The sequence below is a fragment of the Vulpes vulpes genome, chromosome 5, assembly GCF_048418805.1.
Source record: "Vulpes vulpes isolate BD-2025 chromosome 5, VulVul3, whole genome shotgun sequence".
Lineage (NCBI taxonomy): Eukaryota > Metazoa > Chordata > Mammalia > Carnivora > Canidae > Vulpes > Vulpes vulpes.
The window spans coordinates 32918423-32937639 of record NC_132784.1 but is presented as its reverse complement, the minus strand read 5'-3'; the positions used below and the strand labels follow the sequence as shown (position 1 = coordinate 32937639).

The 19217-nt window shown below is 34.5% G+C and overlaps 1 protein-coding gene across 3 annotated transcripts in view; it reads right to left on the bottom strand.

The window, feature by feature from the left end:
• The window catches only part of RIF1 (replication timing regulatory factor 1), a 53335-nt gene that overhangs the window by 16366 nt on the left and 17752 nt on the right, over positions 1 to 19217 (bottom strand). For all 3 annotated transcript variants that reach the window (XM_026008026.2, XM_026008025.2, XM_026008027.2), the window contains exons 12-25: positions 18148 to 18321; positions 17802 to 17912; positions 16734 to 16796; positions 16203 to 16303; positions 14140 to 14226; positions 13392 to 13465; positions 12987 to 13167; positions 11545 to 11652; positions 11030 to 11179; positions 7078 to 7177; positions 4578 to 4842; positions 2960 to 3002; positions 2199 to 2401; positions 1564 to 1663 (exon numbers count right to left, since the gene is read on the bottom strand). In XM_026008026.2, the coding sequence (XP_025863811.2) occupies positions 1564 to 1663; positions 2199 to 2401; positions 2960 to 3002; positions 4578 to 4842; positions 7078 to 7177; positions 11030 to 11179; positions 11545 to 11652; positions 12987 to 13167; positions 13392 to 13465; positions 14140 to 14226; positions 16203 to 16303; positions 16734 to 16796; positions 17802 to 17912; positions 18148 to 18321 (1760 nt within the window). The remainder of the gene's footprint in view (positions 1 to 1563; positions 1664 to 2198; positions 2402 to 2959; positions 3003 to 4577; positions 4843 to 7077; positions 7178 to 11029; positions 11180 to 11544; positions 11653 to 12986; positions 13168 to 13391; positions 13466 to 14139; positions 14227 to 16202; positions 16304 to 16733; positions 16797 to 17801; positions 17913 to 18147; positions 18322 to 19217) is intronic.

Below are 19217 nucleotides of genomic sequence, written 5' to 3'. Positions count from 1 at the left end.
TTATTAGCCAAAGTAACCTTGTTCCAAATGTGTTATATGATAGCAAAGATGTGTTTTTCTGACAGAAGGAATGAGAGATTCGATGGAAAGAACTGAGAAAATGAAGGGTAGCTCTTACTTAGACACAGACCAGTAACTATTATTCTTGGTTTACCTAAAGCAACACTTAACCACGTATTTTAATAATTACATTTGTGAGGGAATACACAAGAAATGCCACAGTTCAAAAAATATTATTAATGAATAAGAATCAGACTATTTACATGAGACTCTATGGTGAAATTTACCCTCCTTAAATCAGAAAATTATTTTTAGTCTAAGGGCAACAAAAGCTAAAATAAACAAATGAAATTACATCATGAAATTAAAAACCGCTGCACAGTGAAGGAAATCATAAACAAAATGAAAAAGGAAATCTATTGAATGGGAAAAAAAATATTCACAGATCATAAATCTGGATAAGGGGTTAATATCCAAAATATGTAAAGAACTCTCATAACTTAATATTAAAAAAACGGTTAAAAAAATGGGTAGAGAACTTGTATAGATGTTTTACCAAAGACATATAAATCTGGCCAACAAGCACATGAGAATATGTTCAACATCACTATCATAATCAAGGAAATGCAAATAATAATTAAGAGTAACAATCATGTGAAAAGGAAAGAAAAAAAAGGAAGTGCCAACAAAGATGTGATGGAAAGGGAACCCTCGTACACTGCTGGTGAGAATGTAAATTGGTGTGGCTACTATGAAACACAGTATGGAGGTACTAAAAAATTCAAAGGAGAACTACAATACAATCCAGCAATTTTATTTCTGGGTATTTGTCCAAAAAAGCCCCAAAACACCAAATTTCTTCCCCCAAAAAATACCAATTTGAAAAGATGTTCACCCTCATGTTCACTGCAACATTATTTACAATAATCAAGATATGGAATCAACCTAAGTATTTCCTTAAAGATGAATGGCTAAGGAAGATATACCCACACCACCACCATGGATTATCATTCCAACATAAAAAGGAATGAAATCTTGTCATTTGTGACAACATGGATCAACCTAGAGGTTATTAGGTTAAGTGACTGCCAGATGAAGACAAATACTGTACAATTCACGAACACACGTAGAATTTAAACTATTACATGAGCAAACAAACAAAACAGAAACAGACTCAAAGACAGGAAACAAACTGTTGGTTACCAGAGGGGGGGATTAGATGAGGGCAGATGAATCTGGTGAAGGGGATTAAGAAATACAAACTTCCTGTTATCATGAAGATCATTTCACGGTGTATAAAAATATCAAATCACTAGGATGTATACCTGAAACAGGATTACTGTAGGTCAATTATACTTCAATTAAAAAAAAGAAAAAAGCATTTAAAGCCAGACAGTGGCTTTCATAGGAAAACCCTACATTATGATGCTCTCTTATGCTCAAGTTTTACTTGTTTATCACATCAGTAAAACATTCTAAGTTTTTGTCTTTTAGAAAATTACACTGAAATCCAATAAACAAACTACTCACACATCATTCGAAAGTAAAGAAACCTCAACTTACTGCATCTGAATATGGTCCACTGGATTCCTCCATAATTTCAACATTTTCCAAACCAGGTAAGAGAAGCAGAAATTTCTGTTTGGCTTGTCTTAGTACTGGTCTTTTAAAAAGTACATAAACATATATACCTTGAGTCAAGCAGGACTGGTCAATACTGATGACATGTTAACAAGAACACTTTAATTTTAAAGTGGCAAAATACATCCACCTTAAAGACTGTTTCTCACACTATATACACAAAACTGGGACAAATGTAGAATATTCGGTTATTTGCTAAACTCTTCAGTTCCCAAATTTTCTTCTTTAAAAAATTTCCCAATTTTTATCATGCAAAATTTCAAGCAAAAGTAGACTATTATATTAAATTTCCATGTACACATCACCCAATTTCTTACCCTTTATATTTCTTTTTAAGGAAAATTTAACACTGCTCTTTATGTTCCTAAAACCAAGGTTCCACTAAGGACCAAAGTAAAAGGTCAAGTTACGTTTAATTAAATTACCACGTACTCCAATAACATTTCAACTGAGGAATGCTCTGCAATGATTCCTCATAAGAAAAATTCATGTTAAAACCAAAATCTCGATTTACATGATCATAGTAAATATATAAAATAGTTTTGTGGTTAGCATACTTTAACTCTTCAGGATAAGTCAACATCGTCGCTTTAGCAAACGTGGCATTCCAGAACTGAGCACTTTGTTTTCGAATGTGTTTATTCTTGTGCAAAAATATTATGCACAACAATGGAGAGATCTGTTCAAGAAGTTCGCTGTCATAAGTTCCAGTATAGTTGAAGTGTAGACAAGTAATTATCTCTCCTAGTAGCTTTTCTAACTAGGAAAAAGGAAAACTTTATTAGAATAACATATGGAAATGTTCTTTTAAAAGAGGAAAATATAAAAGCACAAAGCATACTAAATTAAATAACTCACTAGTTATGATTTTAATTTTTTAAATTCAAATGTTTTTTTAAAAGCTCCACCAGTCTTCTTAAATATATGATTATAAACTGACAAATTAACAGGTGAATTTACTGTAATTACTGTTATAAGACCTTGATTTCAAACTTATTTTCAATTAACAGAAAAAATTACGTTTTTCTCACGAACAGAGATTAATAGTTGTCGACACAAGTTTTACCTATAAAATATCAGAACTAATCACCCTCCTATATAAAAAATATCAAGATAGGAGGTGGGGAGTTACTATAAATTTAAAGCAACATTATTCAATTCTTAAAAAACTATGTGCCCAATGTCATGTTACTAAATGTCCATTAAAACTGGATGTATAATGCTTTTAAAAATCAGAACTATACATAAAGACGACAGTTACCTAAACCCTAACATTTTTTCATCAAAGTATGTTTTATAGACTATTGTCCATTTTTACCTTGTTGCTCATACAACTATACACTTTAGGAACTTCATCAAGCCTGGGAAGAAAAACACAAGAGTACCACTTTTATTTTAGAAAGTTAAACCCAAAAATATGTAATGCAGCCATAAAAATGAGATCTGTGTAGTGATATAAAAAGGTGCCCCCCAAGACTTAATTTTAAAAATGTCAAATTATCAAACATTGAACATGAAACAAGCTTATTTTTAAAAGTGAACCATAGAAAAACATCTAGAATAGACCTCAAAGTACTAATACTAGTTACCTATTTCTGCACCTCTTTTAAAAATGCATAAATTATTTCTGATTAAGCTTAAAAAACTAAAAGATGTTAAAAGTTAATATATTTAGGGTTCTACTTTGCATTTTATAAAATTTGTTCCTAAAACTTCCTCCATGAATTTAGTTTATAAAAGACAAGACTATTATGTTTGAGCCACATAAGTCTGCTAGAAAAGGCATCCATGAATCCTTTCAAATTGCTCTTTAAAGAATGTTATTTGGGGGGATCCCTGGGTGGCTCAGTGGTTTAGCGCCTGCCTTCGGCCTAGGGCATGATCCTGGAGTCCCGGGATCAAGTCCCATATCGGGCTCCCTGCATAGAGCCGGCTTCTCCCTCTGCCTATGTCCTGCCTCCATCTCTCTGTGTCTCTCATGAATAAATAAATAATTAAAAAAAAAGAACATGATATTTAATAAAAAATTTTAAAAAAGAATGTTATTTGGGATTTTTCAAGGTTTTTTAAGGCATTGCTTGCTTCAATTCAAATTTAAAGAATAATATAAATTAAATTTTTACAGGTAATTCAGAAATTTCAATGTGTATACCTTTCGAAAAAACAATCTGACATCTAGGACCTCTTTCTGCAGTAGTGGCAAATGTGGACATTGATGTATGTACAAATATGTCCAACTGTAGTGTTGTTAAGTTAGGAGGGAAAAGGCTAGAAAAACATGTCCACTAAAGAAACTTCAGTACAAAGTTTTATGGAACCCTCTGCAGACATCAAAGAGAATGAGATTATTCTTAGATGAATGGTGCAAGATGCATACAATATTTAAAGTGCATACCATATACTTCATTGCAAAGTAGCATATCAGGTAAGCCTCATATATATACATCATCTGTTTAAACAGGTGTGCTTGTTTGTATTAACAAATCTAAAAACATATGTACTAAATTGAAAAGGCGGGTTGAACTAGCACACAAAATTTTTAAATTCCCGATTTCTACATTATATTTATATATGATGTGAACTATCTTTTCAACAAAAGCAGTTCAATATATTATACTCTTCACTATATTGTAATTCATAACAACAAGCTGACAGGAAGATGACAAGTTTGCTACCTAGATCTAAAGACATTTAATTTAAAGCTTTTAAGTAGGGATCCCTGGGTGGCGCAGTGGTTTGGCGCTTGCCTTTGGCCCAGGGCGCGATCCTGGAGACCCGGGATCGAATCCCACATCAGGCTCCCGGTGCATGGAGCCTGTTTCTCCCTCTGCCTATGTCTCTGCCTCTCTCTCTGTCTCTCTGTGACTATCATAAATAAATAAAAATTTAAAAAAATAAATAAATAAAGCTTTTAAGTAGAAATTCTAAATACTTACTTTAAGTTTTCATAAAATAATGCCAGAGGTCTTGTTAAAGTTGCAAATATTTTTCGGATCATAGAAGGCAAAGAAATACGTCCAAGTACATTAGAAAGAATACTGGTGATTGAGTTGCCAACAGTGAGGAGAGTATCAGAATGTACTTCCTTGAGGCTCAGAGTGTGGAAAGAATAGATCACTCTCACAATAAGTTTAAATAAAGAAGCCAATTTCCCTAGAGGCTCTTTCTTCTTTTTGGACCAATCTGAAGGTCTCTGTGGTGCTAAGATAAAATTGAATTTATTAAAAATTCAAGTACTTTGAAAAGTGTTACTGTACATCTTTACAATTTATCTCATTTAAATGGCATACATCTAAAATATAATGATACATCTAAAATATCTATTTCTGTAAAGAGATACCCACAAATCTTAAAATGATATGCCACTAGTGAATAAATATCACAACATTGTCTGTAAAACCAAAGCAGAAACAAAGAAAAACTATTTGGCAGATCTAGAATAATTTCAGGAAAATGAGTATTTCCTCTAAGAAATTATAAAATGCATTTCAAATTTTTATATTCTCTGAATTTCAACAGCTCATTTGAAAAAAGTACTAAATTATGTAAGATCGGCTCCTGGGGTGCCTGGGGGCTCAGTCGCTTAAGTCTCCAACTCTTGGTTTCAGGTCACATTATGATCTCATGGGTCGTGGTGTCAAGCCCCAAGATGTGCTCTGCAATAGGGGAGAAGTATGCCTGAAGATTCTCGCCCTCTGCCCCTCTCCCCACTCACATGCACGTTCTCTAAAATAAATAAATCTTTTTTAAAAGATAGGCCCAAGAATTAAATTTTAAAAGTTAATTTTTAAAATAAAATTTCCCTTAGAAATTATTGCTTCCTGGCTCATCTACAATACACTGAACCCTACAAATAACACAAGTCACAGATCCAAATCCTCAGGAAAACAGGAAAAAAGCCTAACTTTGAAGAAAAAGATGTATCTTAAAAGCACTGACTTTCCTGTGTTCTTAGATCCCGTCTCTCATTCAGATATCTACCTCTAGAGATAAACCCACATCTGTCAAGAACGTCATATATATTCCAAAATTACCTTTCTTTCCCTAAAAGAATCCATTTTCTTAAGGTAAAATATCTCAGATTTAAGAGAAAATTCTAAGTAAGTGTTTGTTAATGAAAAATATGTGGTGAAATGAAAAACAAATGTTACTTACTTACTAACAAAAGAAGTCTATCTTCTTCCCTGGAATCAGTTTCCCAGACACAAATATACATTGGAACGGCCACCCAAAAATTCCAGGTTAGGATGTTAAGGCTGAGAAGACAGCCCATGAGTCAGGTGACACCTATCCCACAACTGTCTATTTAAGAGGATCCAGGAGCAGTAATATCTTAATAATAATGAATAGACCTCATTTCTAAATGCCATCCATCCTCAGCAAAAGGAACCATGTTCCTTGTAAATATGGTTGGTTCCAGGTTGAAAGAGAAGTATAGGATGAGCCTGATTATATTGTACCAAAGGTCTCAAAAAATAATGGAAATAATGAATAATGAATGAATAAATGTCATACAGGCCAACACGAGCATAAGTATCAATAACATTTAATTATAAACCACCCACCTGCCCCTCCCCTAGGTCATGTTCCACAGCATGCTCACGTGCTCTCGCTCTCTCAAATAAATAAATAAACCTTTGGGGGAGGGGGGGGGAACAAAGCTACATCTTACATTAAGATGTCATTTGCACCTGGAAATGACTGGTGCCCAGTAGTGCTCAACAACTATAGAATGATTTTTTTTTTTAAGGCCCCAATGTGGGGCCTGAACTCACAACACTCAGTGTAGAACAATTTACTATGAACATATGAGATAAGTAACAGGGACAGCTTTTAGAATTAATGTAATTAAAGACAGAGGAGATAAGCATCTTGATACATTTTAATATAATCATATGAAACAATGTGATTCCGGTAATCATCTTAGTGCTTTAGGCAAGATGCACTGATGGATGATAAATTCATGGGTCAAAGTTTGCTAAGAAACTGCCACAAAACATTAGTTTATTAGTCATAGCTACTAACTTACAATAGAAAACCTGGCAGATACTGTCTTAACACGAGTAATGGGACAAATAAGAACATTTTAACAAACATCAAAGTTTCCTCCCCAGATAATCCTTTTCTAAGATGGAATAAGTAAAATCACTGTTAGGCAATCTCTAAACCGGATAATATTGATCTGTTTTATACAAGGAGGAAAGATGTTTTGTGTGTGTGTGGAACGAGAGATCATGAGCATGGTCCAAGAACACATGAGCTTGTAGCATACCAGTGTTGTACAATATAGTTGTAGGACAACCACATATGACATAGTTACATAACATCAAAAGCAGGTAAAATGAGGTCGGAAAAGATACTAGGATTTGTCTTGACCACAGTTGAAGACTGCTGTGTTTATAAAATATTGGGTGAACAAAGTAAAAAAGTACTTACATTTAATTTTGGGCTGATACTTAATATTGTATGGTGAGAAGTCGATGCAATCAACCATTACAGTAATTATACGAATGATCCTATCCAAGAATAATACATTCTAGGGAAGAATAATGAAGTATTATATTAGAAACTTTCAACTATTGGCATGGTTTCCAAAAATACTAAGGATCAACAAAAAATATAAGACTTTCACTTCCATATATAACATACAAGGTACATTAATCAAGTACACAGTTATGAATACTTTCTGGTTAACTGCTGTGTGCCAAGTACCATAATTTTTGTTTCTCAACATTTAGGGAAAATAATTCAGTTTTAAGATGCCCATAAGACTCAGCATATAAACCAATAAACTGAGAATGAAAAGCAAGATTCTTAATTAGATTCCTTATCAGATTCTTCATGAAAATTGTAGGTGTTCATTAAACCCAGTGATTAAAAAAAAAAAGCATTAGAAAATGCATTCCACCTCCCACTATCGACTTTGATCAACAAACATGCACCATCATGAAGGGTACCAGTCCCATGAAAAAGGTGTGCTAAATACTAAACAGAACTAATCCATGAAGAAAAATCTAGTAACAAACAGAAGAAAACTTCTATGTTCCGCAGGAAATATTGACTTAAAAACACAAATCGTAAAAACAAAACCATTATAAAACATTTGCAGCATTTAAACCGCAGATGAAGTTAGAAATACCAAGCTCCTAGAAAGCAGTACTAAAACAAGACACAAACAGGTGTAGAGATAAAAAAAGTAAGGGATACAGAAGATCCCTTACTCAAAAGATCTAAAACCACCTAAAATGGTACTCAAAAACAGAAGGAATAAGAAGCACACAATTAAAACAAGGCAATTTTCCTGAGAGGAAGGCACAGCTCTTTATACTAAAAGGGTCTATATCAAGGACTGAAAAGAGTAATTTAAAAAGATGCCCCCAGAGACGCCCTGGTGAAATGTCTATATTCCAAAGATTAGAAAAAACTCTTATTTTATAGAAAATGACAGAAAAAAAAAATTTCTCTCAAACTATGCATTTGCAAAAATATGAGCTATAACAAATTAATTATTCAAAACTGTGATATAAATTCTCTGGAACCTAAAATTCCTAACTAATCAATTGATTATGTACTGAACAAGGAGGCATCAGTCATACATGATTGTTGAAAAGTGGCTTTTTTAATTGAAGAATAGACTACACTGAAGCAAAACAAGGGGAAATAATAGGATACAGGAAAATAAGCTGAGCAACAAAATACTCTCAAACTTTGAAAACCTATTTATTTTCCAAGTTTTACAGTACCCTGTATAATTTAAGTAAATAAAACTTAGATTTTCAACGAAACCTGAAAGGTGGTAAATTCAAAATTCTTGGGATAGTGATACCAATGTCTTTGCTTGCTGAAGTAGAATGGATATTAAGTCTTCACATTTGACAGATGAATAGAAAGTTTTAAAAGTAGCATCTGAAAGAAGCTAAGAATTAAAACACTTCTTACTTAATAGATCAAATACGTTTATTAAAGACTCCCATACTTCCTTATATGCTACAAGACACAGAAAAGTTAAAACAGATTGAGAAATTTCGGGATCCCTGGGTGGTGCAGCGGTTTGGCGCCTGCCTTTGGCCCAGGGCGCGATCCTGGAGACGCGGGATCGAGTCCCACGTCGGGCTCCCAGTGCATGGAGCCTGCTTCTCCCTCTGCCTATGTCTCTGCCCCTCTCTCTCTCTCTCTGTGTGACTATCATAAAAAAAAATATATATATATATATCTACCAAGAAAATCCTGAATCTGTACAATGGAAAAATATATACTAATTACAGTCAATGAACTTAGTGAAATACAACATGGATGAACCTTCCAACTAAAACACTATGCCCAAAAGACACACAGTAGGACTTTAAAACTTAATAAAGAAGAATACTAAACAAATGTAAGTGTGGGTGTATAGTAAAAATATTTTAATGAAACAAGTTTTCAAAAACATCAGGACAGTAACCTACTCTTCAGAGAGAGAAGGGCATAGATTCAAAACGTATAGGGGAGCATCTGAGATGCTAACAGTGCTCTAATAACGGACCTTGGTGAGGTCTACAGAAGTATTTGATAATTTGTCAAATTGTACTATTAAACGCATTTTGCTAAATTTCTCAGGAAGTTTTTGTTTAAAAAAAGATAAATTCTCAAAGAGGTATGAGCATATTAATATTAATTAATATCAGGTTGGTAAAATGCAAAAGGCAGTAAAGAGAATAATTACCATGAAGATATAAAGTTACAAACATTAAGTATGACGGTGTAGAATTAAAACGTAATACACATTTTCAAATACATTAAATTCACAATCAGGGAGATACTTTATGAAGGCTCTCAGAAACAGCTGGTAGGTGAAGATAGCACACTGGAGGATCCTAAACTCACCCCATCCCCCAAATACACCTAAGATCACACCCACAGCAGGTCAACCCAGAAAATGACACAGAAAACGGCAGAACATACTCTCTCCTGGCTTAAGGTAGAGAAGAGGCCACATGGACAAAGTAGGAAGGGTAAAGATGCAGGTGGGAACCAACCTGACTCACCCAACATCCCCAGTAGGGAGGCCACTGCAGACACAGGGAAGGAAGCGGAACAGACCCCAGCCCAGGCACCACAAAGATAAATCACCCTAATATTTGACTTTGAAAACCTGAAGGGCTTATTTTGAGAGTTTTTTTTTAAAGATTTTATTTATTCATGAGAGACACACAACAGAGAGGCATAGACACAGGCAGAGGGAGAAGCAGGCTCCATGCAGGGAGCCCGATGTGGGACTCAATCCCAGGACCCTGAGATCACAGCCTGAGCTGAATGCAGCCCCTCCACCGCTGAGCCACCCAGGCGGTTCCTTATTTTGAGAGTTCTTAAAATCAGTGGGGCTCAACACCTAGAACTTTAAAAAAATCAGCTGGCTGGGCTGGGATTGCCAGCAGAAACTGAGTCCCCACACTTAAAGGGACAGCATAACAAACAACATCACTGAGATATAGCACAGATACAGCAGTTTGAGAAAATGCCTTGAGTACAAGGGAAAGATATTTAGAACGAATCTCCAAACAAGTGCTGGAGGGGCAGTGATCTTTAGGAGACTTATCCAAGAAAAAAAGAGCTGGCAGGGGCAATTTTGCCCCCCAACCCCCAGGTTAAATACATGGACCTACTTTTTTTTAAGTCTACAAACTTCCAAAGGATTGCCTTTAAAGATCTAAGAGGTAGGGGATCCCTGGGTGGCTCAGTGATTTGATGCCTGCCTTTGGCCCAGGGTGCAATCCTGGAGTCCGGGGATCGAGTCCCGAGTCAGGCTCCCAGCATGGAGCCTGCTTCTCCCTCTGCCTGTGTCTCTGCCTTGCTCTCTCTCTGTGTCTATCATGAATAAATAAATCTTAAAAAAAAAAAAGATCTACGAGGCAGCTATGAGAAAGTTGGCTCTAGGATAAGATCCTCATATTGTTTGTTTTTGTTTTTTTTTAAAGATTTTATTTATTTATTCATGAGAGACAGAGAGAGACAGAGAGAAAGAAAGAGACACAGGCAGAGGGAGAAGCAGGCTCCATGCAGGGAGCCTGACATGGGACTCGATCCCAGGTCTCCAGGATCAGGTCCTGGGCTGAAGGCAGTGCTAAACCGCTGAGCCACCCGGGCTGCCCAAGATCCTCATATTGTTTATCTAGAATAGCATAGGCACCGAAGGTACACAACATAGTAGTATAAAAATGTACCACTGTTAAGGGTCCTGAAACATGGACCTCAGTCGTGTAGACCAAAGACACCAAACTGTTTTGTCACACTTGCTTTAGATTAGTCACTTATAAACTAAAAGCATTGTAAATGACAGTTCACAAACATCTCAGTTTATTTGAAAAATATTCTTTAAAAATAACCAAGGTCAGTACTGGGATAAACTCACTGAAAAGCCTGAATCTTCTAAACTGGACATCATCTTGGAAGAAAGTTCCTCACAACACAAATTCTCTTCTGCAGTTGCCACCAAAGCAGCACAGCGGGCAAATGCTCTATATAATTCTGACCAAGTTTTAAGTAAGGTCTTCATGGTGGCCTAAAAGTAACAATATAAAAGAAAATTTAAAACTGTATATCTACATATCAAACACCTAACAGAATGTATACTAAAAAACCACTGGAACATTTAAGGTGTCACAGAAGAGACTAGTATATAGTAAATTTACCTCCCCCACAGAATTCTATTTGAACTGTAATAATGCCACAATACCAGCAATTATCAAAGGTCAAGAGGAATTTCTCTTTTCCTTCAAAATTTTTCTTTACCCTAAGCTGATTAAGTCAAAGGAAATCTCATTGCAGGAAAAATTACTGTAGGAATTCATTATAAAGGGTGAAAGAGCATTTTCTAAAAAAAAAAAAAAGTAAATTCCTTAGGTAAAAAATTTGCTATTGCCTTACCACTGGAAATTTCTGTACTGAAAAAATATGGTGTATTGGTAATGTCAATGCACCATATATGGCACTAAAATTATGTTCTAAGGCATCACCTTGATTCACTTCATTGGTCTGAAACAAGAAAAAAATGAAGTTAGACAAATTACCATCTAATTCTAATCCTATGTAGTATTTATTATTTATAGTGAGAATATGTCCCCCAGTGCGGAGATATTCAAGAGGTGGTAAATTCTTAACTCCTGTAATTGTGAATATGACCTTATTTGGAAACAGGGACTTTGCAGATACTGTAATCAGGTTAAAATAAAGGCATCCTGGATTAGGATGGGCCCTAATCCAATAATTGGTGTTCTTGTAAGAAAAATGGAATTTGGATAGACAAAATAGAGGTAAGAATACCATGAAAGATGGAGGGAGACTGTGTCTATAATCCTAGGAACAATCAAGAATTGCCAGAACAAAAGGAAGGTAAGCAAGAATTCTGGCTTTGAGGTCCACAAGAAACCAAGCCTGCCAATACACAGATTTTAGATTTCTGGGTTCCAAAGATACAAGAAAATAAATCCTTGTTGTTTTAAGCCTCCACCTTGTGATAGCCTGTTATAGCAACCCTGAGAAACAATGCATGGTATTTAAGTCCTAAAAAAGACTCCTAGAGGGAACTCCAAAATCCTTTACTATACACAGAAGTTAGGATTCAAGCAAGGACTTATAAACCTCTGCTATCCTTCAAACAGTAGGAAAGTAGGATTGTAAACTTTTTTCTTTCAGAAGAATGTCTAAATGATGTACTGAACTTAGTAGTGAAAATAACTGACTACACTATCATTAATAAACTCTCTGGAGTATTCGTTTCATTTGAGAATTACAGTGAAGTATTTCCCAGAAAATACTTCCATTTAAAGACTGATAAAGCAGCTGATGAACCATTCATTAATTCTGACAAAAAGTTGAGCTCCACACGCTGCCAAAAATGTCAGTTTATTAAATATTTATACACAAGGATTAGTCAACTCAACAGATTACGGTTTAGGGACTACCATATGGCTTTGAGGTATTCACCAACTGACTTGCCCATGGAAATCTTAAGAATATACAGTCTAGTCAAGATGACCATTATTATTCCTCATAGTAAAATACTGAAAGAACTCAAAATACAAATATGAGAAGTTAAATGTAACATATCTGAGTTCTGGCTTTATAATCACTACTGGAGAACAGGGAGCTCATGTGTTCCCATTAAGTTATATTTTCTCAAGTAAGGCAGAAATGCAACGAAAAGAAATCAACTAATATAAAGAATAGGAATCCCACAGAAAAAAATACTTCACATTTTTTCTATTCAAATTCAAACGTCTATTTATTGCTCCATGTGCTGTTCCAACAAGAAAAAAAGGAAAGTATTTCTTAAGCTTTAACGGAAACATGCAGCACTTACGACATACCTGATTAATCAATTCGATTAATGGAGTGACTATAATACTCCACATTCTCCAGAGATGCTCCTTGTTTTCCAACAGCTTTGCGTTTTGGTTAATAACATTCAAAACAGAGTCACTGAAAGCTAATGGTGAAGTTGGACCAGAAAGGACACAGACTACAAGTGTTTCCAGATTGAGAAAAAACCTGAAGAAAAAATTTCAAGCCATGCATTAACTAGTGCTTTTTGCCAGAATATATGTTACGCTACTACAAAATCCTAAAAACTGACAACGAAACAAGAAATGGTAAATTCCAAGCCTCACTTTGATTTAATTTAAAAAGATGATATAGCATATAAACTCAAAAAAGAATCTCATTCATCAAATAACGACCTTTCCAAGATAAATAAAAAGACTAGTTTAAATTACCTCTCATCTTCTACACCATATTCCAACAGATTATTGTTGAAAATTAACCGAATTAAGAACAAAGCAGGAGTTCCCTGAAGAAAGATGGGAGATTACAGTCAATCTTCTTGTTATAAGTATAACCTTCTTGTTACACTTGTTTTCTACAATTATGTAAAGCTAATTTTTTTTTGCTAATTTTAATTTTAAGTTAAAGAAACTTAATTTTTAATATTACTTAAGATATGATACAACAGTAGCAAAAATATTTCTAAACTGCAAACAAAAATTATATTGATAGCTGTATATTAATGATGAAAAGTTTTATATTAACAGCTATTCCATCTACGTGAAAAATGGAGAAATGGTATATTCCAGATATAAAAAGAACATGAAGTTAAAACTTGCTGGACCAATAAATACCTAACATCCTGTAGATATTAAATTTATTTCACCATAATTAAAGCCACTATTATTATGCTTCCAAATTTTAAAATAGTAACCACTAATTACTATGTATAAGCAAATAGAAAACTTTATTTCTATGACCTTTTGTGTAAATCAGAAAATAGTTCCATTAATAGTGCCATATTTAATTTTTTACATTAATCTATTACTTTATCAGTTTTTCCTCTAACATAATCAGCAAACCCAAATCAAATTCTCTCAAACTTTTAATCTAAGTTTTACAATTTTAAGGAAAAAAAACTATCATGGAAATTTAATCTTTTGGCTAATTTAATTGTATCACTGCACTTAAGATACTTGCATTAAGAATATCCATATTAGAAACCTGATATGCTGGTGAACCTAATACTTTCTGGGGCAGTCCTTTAATTGTAATTTCCATGAGGACCTAAGAGAGATAAAAAGTTGTGTTGTAAATTAGCCACATAAATATTTCACTTAGTAAAAATCCAGTACTGTTAACTATATTTTTCATTTAATATTTTACTGTTAAGTAATGTTCATTCATTAATATAACAGATTCTCAGTGCAAGTTCAAATACAATGTTTATATATTAATGTATGTATTTACATTAGTTTTAAAAGTTCAAATACAGAAACATAAAAAATAAAATGACAAAGTCCTCCTTTATCTCCAGGGAAAATATCAATACTATGAGTTTGTGAAGTTTATTTTTCTAGACTTTCTAAATTTCCATATATTTAAATACACAGTGAAACCAAACTTCCCAGACTATCTCATATATATTCTTTTATACCATTAATAACATACTGTGAGATGCTCTGCAACAAACCTTTATCTGACTGTTAAGAGTTTTCACATCAATATATATATATAGGCATTCTTGGGACGCCTGGGTGGCTCAGCAGTTAAACGTGTGCCTTCAGCCCAGGGTGTGGTCCTGGAGTCCCAGGATCGAGTCCCACATCAGGCTCCTGCATGGAGCCTGCTTCCCCCTCTGCCTCTCTCTCTCTGTCTCTTATGAATAAATAAAATCTTAAAAAAAAAAAAAAATATATATATATATATATATAGGCATTCTTAACTGCTACATGAATGTGCAGAGTTTATTCATCAAAACATTTTTCTTTTTTTTTTTTCATCAAAACATTTTTCTATTAATAGCCCTTGAGGCCTTTTTTTAATGCCACAAAAAAAGATCTTCTGTAATGAATTATGTATTCACTAGTGCCAGAAGCAAGTATTTCAAGACTACTAACTGGAAGCTGGGTCTGAAGACACATCTCTCAAATATGATAGGGCCTATCAAACTGCCACTCATAATTATTATTATACTGCTATTAATCTGAACTACATAACAAGTGACATAATGACTTCACATAAAGGGTATGTTAGTTAAAATGTGCTTTGGCTCCCTCATTTGAATCAGACACTAATGATCATAATACTAAACACCATTTGTAGACTCATTTATTTTCTTCCTGACCCATCATGTTCTGCATATATTACTTATAAAGCTATTACTGTATTTCCTTCACAAAAGGGAAGAGTAGAAAAACTGAGCAAGATTACTCAGCTAATAAATGGGCAGGGAGAGTTAACCTACACTGCTCCAGAGCCCGTGCTGTTAACCAATATGATCTACTATCTTCTGGTAGGAAGACCCAGAAGGAATTTAAGTAGGGTACAGTTTACTTCATCTGCGGGTATCTTGGGATACTATTATAAAAAGTACACCCAGTTTGCTTTTTCCTTCTCTACTATATAGGATAAAAATGGTGTTTAATGTCAAAGACATTACCTCAGTTAAACAGAGGTAACTTAAATTGCCTAAGTTCCCCAAGATTACCAGGTATTTTCTTAAAAGTACAAAGTAACAATTAGTGGAGCTCAGCAATCTTATAAAATTAAGTGTTCACCTGAGTTTCCTCAGTTCAAGTTTCATGTCCTTTACCCCATTTCCTCTGTATGGCTCATTCTTATGACACTGGAAGATTTTTGTATCACCAGTATACTCATTTACTTTATTGAGGTTTCCAATGACTTGAGTCAATAGAATAACATTTATTACAGGGCTAAATTACTGATAAATATTGATATAAAATGTCTTTTTAAAACCCGGTCAGGAGACACCTGGGTGGCTCAAATGGTTAAGGATCCGACTCTTGGTATCGACTCAGGTCATAAGCTCAAGACCTTCCTGGGGATTCACACTCAGTGCAGTCTGCTGGAGATTCTTTCCCACTCCTCCCCCTCTCTTCTTTCTCTCACTTGTATGCAAAGATTTCTCTAAAAAAATGTTTAATTTTAGGAAAAAAAAAACCTGGTCTATGTAAGTATCTTCAATAAAAAATTCTATTTCAGAGTATGATTTTTGAGTTCTAGCACATAATTATACTTACCAGTGTTTTTGATACAGGAAATACTTCTGACTTCACTATGCTTTCTAAAGATTTTAATAAGAGGGTCAAAACCTCAGAGCCTGGTCTCTCTTTTTTGTTACCTATCAAAAAGCAAAAGGAAGAATGTAGCTCTAAATATGCAAGTATTTTTATGGGAGAAAATATAGTATTTTGGGGAATAATAACATATGCTTAGCTATGAAACATTGATTTTTAAAAAATATATCAAACAGCTTTATTTAAAAGTAAAGTCCGGAGCACATGGGTGGCTCAATTAACCGCCTGCCTTCAGCTCCAGTCATAATCCCACGGTCCTGGGAATAAGTCTCACATCAGGCTCCCTGATCCCATAGGGATCCTCCTTCCTGTCTCCCTCCCTTCTCTCATGAATAAATAATTCTTTAAAATAAGATGAAAGTCTAGAAGCTATACACTTCAAAAATACACTCTAAAACAATAGTATTTTAAAAAAAAAAAAGCCAAACAAAAATTTAGTGCTATAAAAATCATTTCATCAGTTATAGTAGTTACCTGATTCAATAACTGACTTCATCAAGCTTATCAGCTCCTTCCAAATAGCATTGACAACTACATCTGCCAAACAAAACAAACTTTAGAATACAGTAGATAGGACTATAAAAGCTCACCTTTTTATCCTTACACCAAAGAAATAAGTTGAGCAATACTTAGAATATAATTCTTATAATATTCAACCTTATAATCAGTTTATGAAACACTATCACAACAAAGAATTATTTCTGCAAACTCATCAATACAGGGTCATGTAACTTAATTAACAGTGATTATTTTCTCTTTTTTTCTATTATCTGCGTTTTCTTTACTGAACACCTTTTGCTTCTCAGACAAGGAAAAAAAAATCGAAATTTCAAAAGAACACCTGAAACATCCTAGAAAGAAATCTCCCAGCCAGTTAAATAGCTAACTATTTCACTTTTGAAATTTCATCTTAATATCTGATAGACCATCAGGACGCCCAGGTGGCTTAGCAGTCAAGTGTCTGCCTTTGGCTCAGAGCCTGATCTCAGGATCAAGTCCCACACCGGCTCCCTGCATGGAGCCTGCTTCTCTCTATGCCTATGTCTCTGTCTCTCTCATGAATAAAATAAATCTTTAAAAAAAACAAACCTCTGGGGTAGCCCGGGTAGCTCAGCGGTTTAGCGCCGCCTTCAGCCCAGGGCGTGATCCTGGAGACCCAGGATCTAGTCCCATGTCGGGCTCCCTGCAGGAAGCCTGCTTCTCCCTCTGCCTCTCTATGTCTCTCATGATAAATAAAATCTTAAAAAAAAATCTGATAGACTATCACACATAGGAGGAGTTTAAGTGTAGATACTGGGGCCATAGAGCCCAAGTCTGAATCACAGCTCCACCACTTACCACGTGACGTTATTTACTTCTCTACATAACACAATTTCCTCAGCTGAGAATTGGACTAAAAGAGAAGGTTACTGTGAGGATTTATATGTAAAGTTCTTGGAGCACAATTTGGCCAAAATATGGCACTATATAAATATTTGCTATTTTACTTTCTTTATAAACACAGGATTAAACAAATAAAAAAATCTTCTCTTAAATATTTACCAGAAGCATCTTTTCCAACTGCAACAAAGCTATCATGAACAGCAGTGATAAGTGTATTTGCATGTTTGGAAAAAAAAGAAGAGCTGCTAATTAACGGATGTTCAAGCGGCTCTAAAATATAAAAAAAGAGAAAAAAGAACAATTATGCCAAACCAAAGTTTTATGAAATAAACATCGCAATATAAAATTTTAGGTGGTCTGACATGTGTTTTCTATTAAAAAGATTTAGACTTATTCCATACATGATTACAGAATATTTTGGCTTTGGGGAAACATCTTCCCGCCTTAAAGAACCATGCTCTGAACGGTTTTAAAAAAATACATACATACATACATACATAAATACCTAAACTCAGTACGAGTTTGTTTTGCTTAGCAAAACTCAAGACTTCTGGACCCAACAAAAAATGAAGCAGCATTTCAAGTCCCAAAAGTTGAATAGAGGGGATTGTGGCCATTCCACCTAAATTTGAACTTAAATTCATCCGGGGAGTTACAGTAGTTCCAAATGGGGAAGCACCTTAAAGAAAAAAAAAAAAGAGTTATAGTAGCTTAAATTACCTACCCAAATGAACATATTGTTGACTTCATTTCAATGAAACGTATCTTTATAAATAAAAAGGTTTTCTCAAATGAAAGTTGAATTTTTGCTTAAAGCCCACAATAGAGTTCACCTATCTTACTAGGTGAAGAACAAGATTAGTGTTACACATCATTTAAATGCATACAATTACGAAGCATTAATCTATACTTTGAAAATTATGGAGGCATTCCTGCCACTTAAATATAAAAATCTGACTAGAAGAGCTAACATAAAATAAATAGCAAATCATATTCTTTCAGTGAAGAACATGATATACATATATATATGTATATACACGCACACACACTAAGCCACTTAAAAAAAAGGTGGTTTTTTTAAATTTGTTTGTTGGGGGGGGTGTGGGGTACAGGGAGAGAATCTCAAGCAGACATTGTGTGGAGCCCAACTTAGGGCTAAATCGCATGATCCTGAGAACATGACCAGAGCAGAAATCAAGAGTCAACACTTAATCAACAGGGCCATCCAGGCAACCCCTAGGCCAATTTTTGTTTTTTTTAAACATCTGTTAAAATCTCTTTTTAATATAAGCTCTAAGATTCTGGTTCTGAAACAAATACAAGAGTCACTGTAATACATCTCCCATGTATAATGGAAAAACGTTAATCTTTTCCCAATTACAACAATGCTATTACAACAGCAACACGTAAGAAAATAGTTAGTATAGAAGAAACTTTGTGATTAGGAGTCAAAATTATAAAGTGCTTCATTTTATGTGAATAACTGAGTAAAGGCTTCATTCAAGTCCTTTTTAAAAATAGAGGGGCACCTGGGTGGCTCAGTGGTTGAGCGTCTGCCTTCGGCTCAGGGCATGA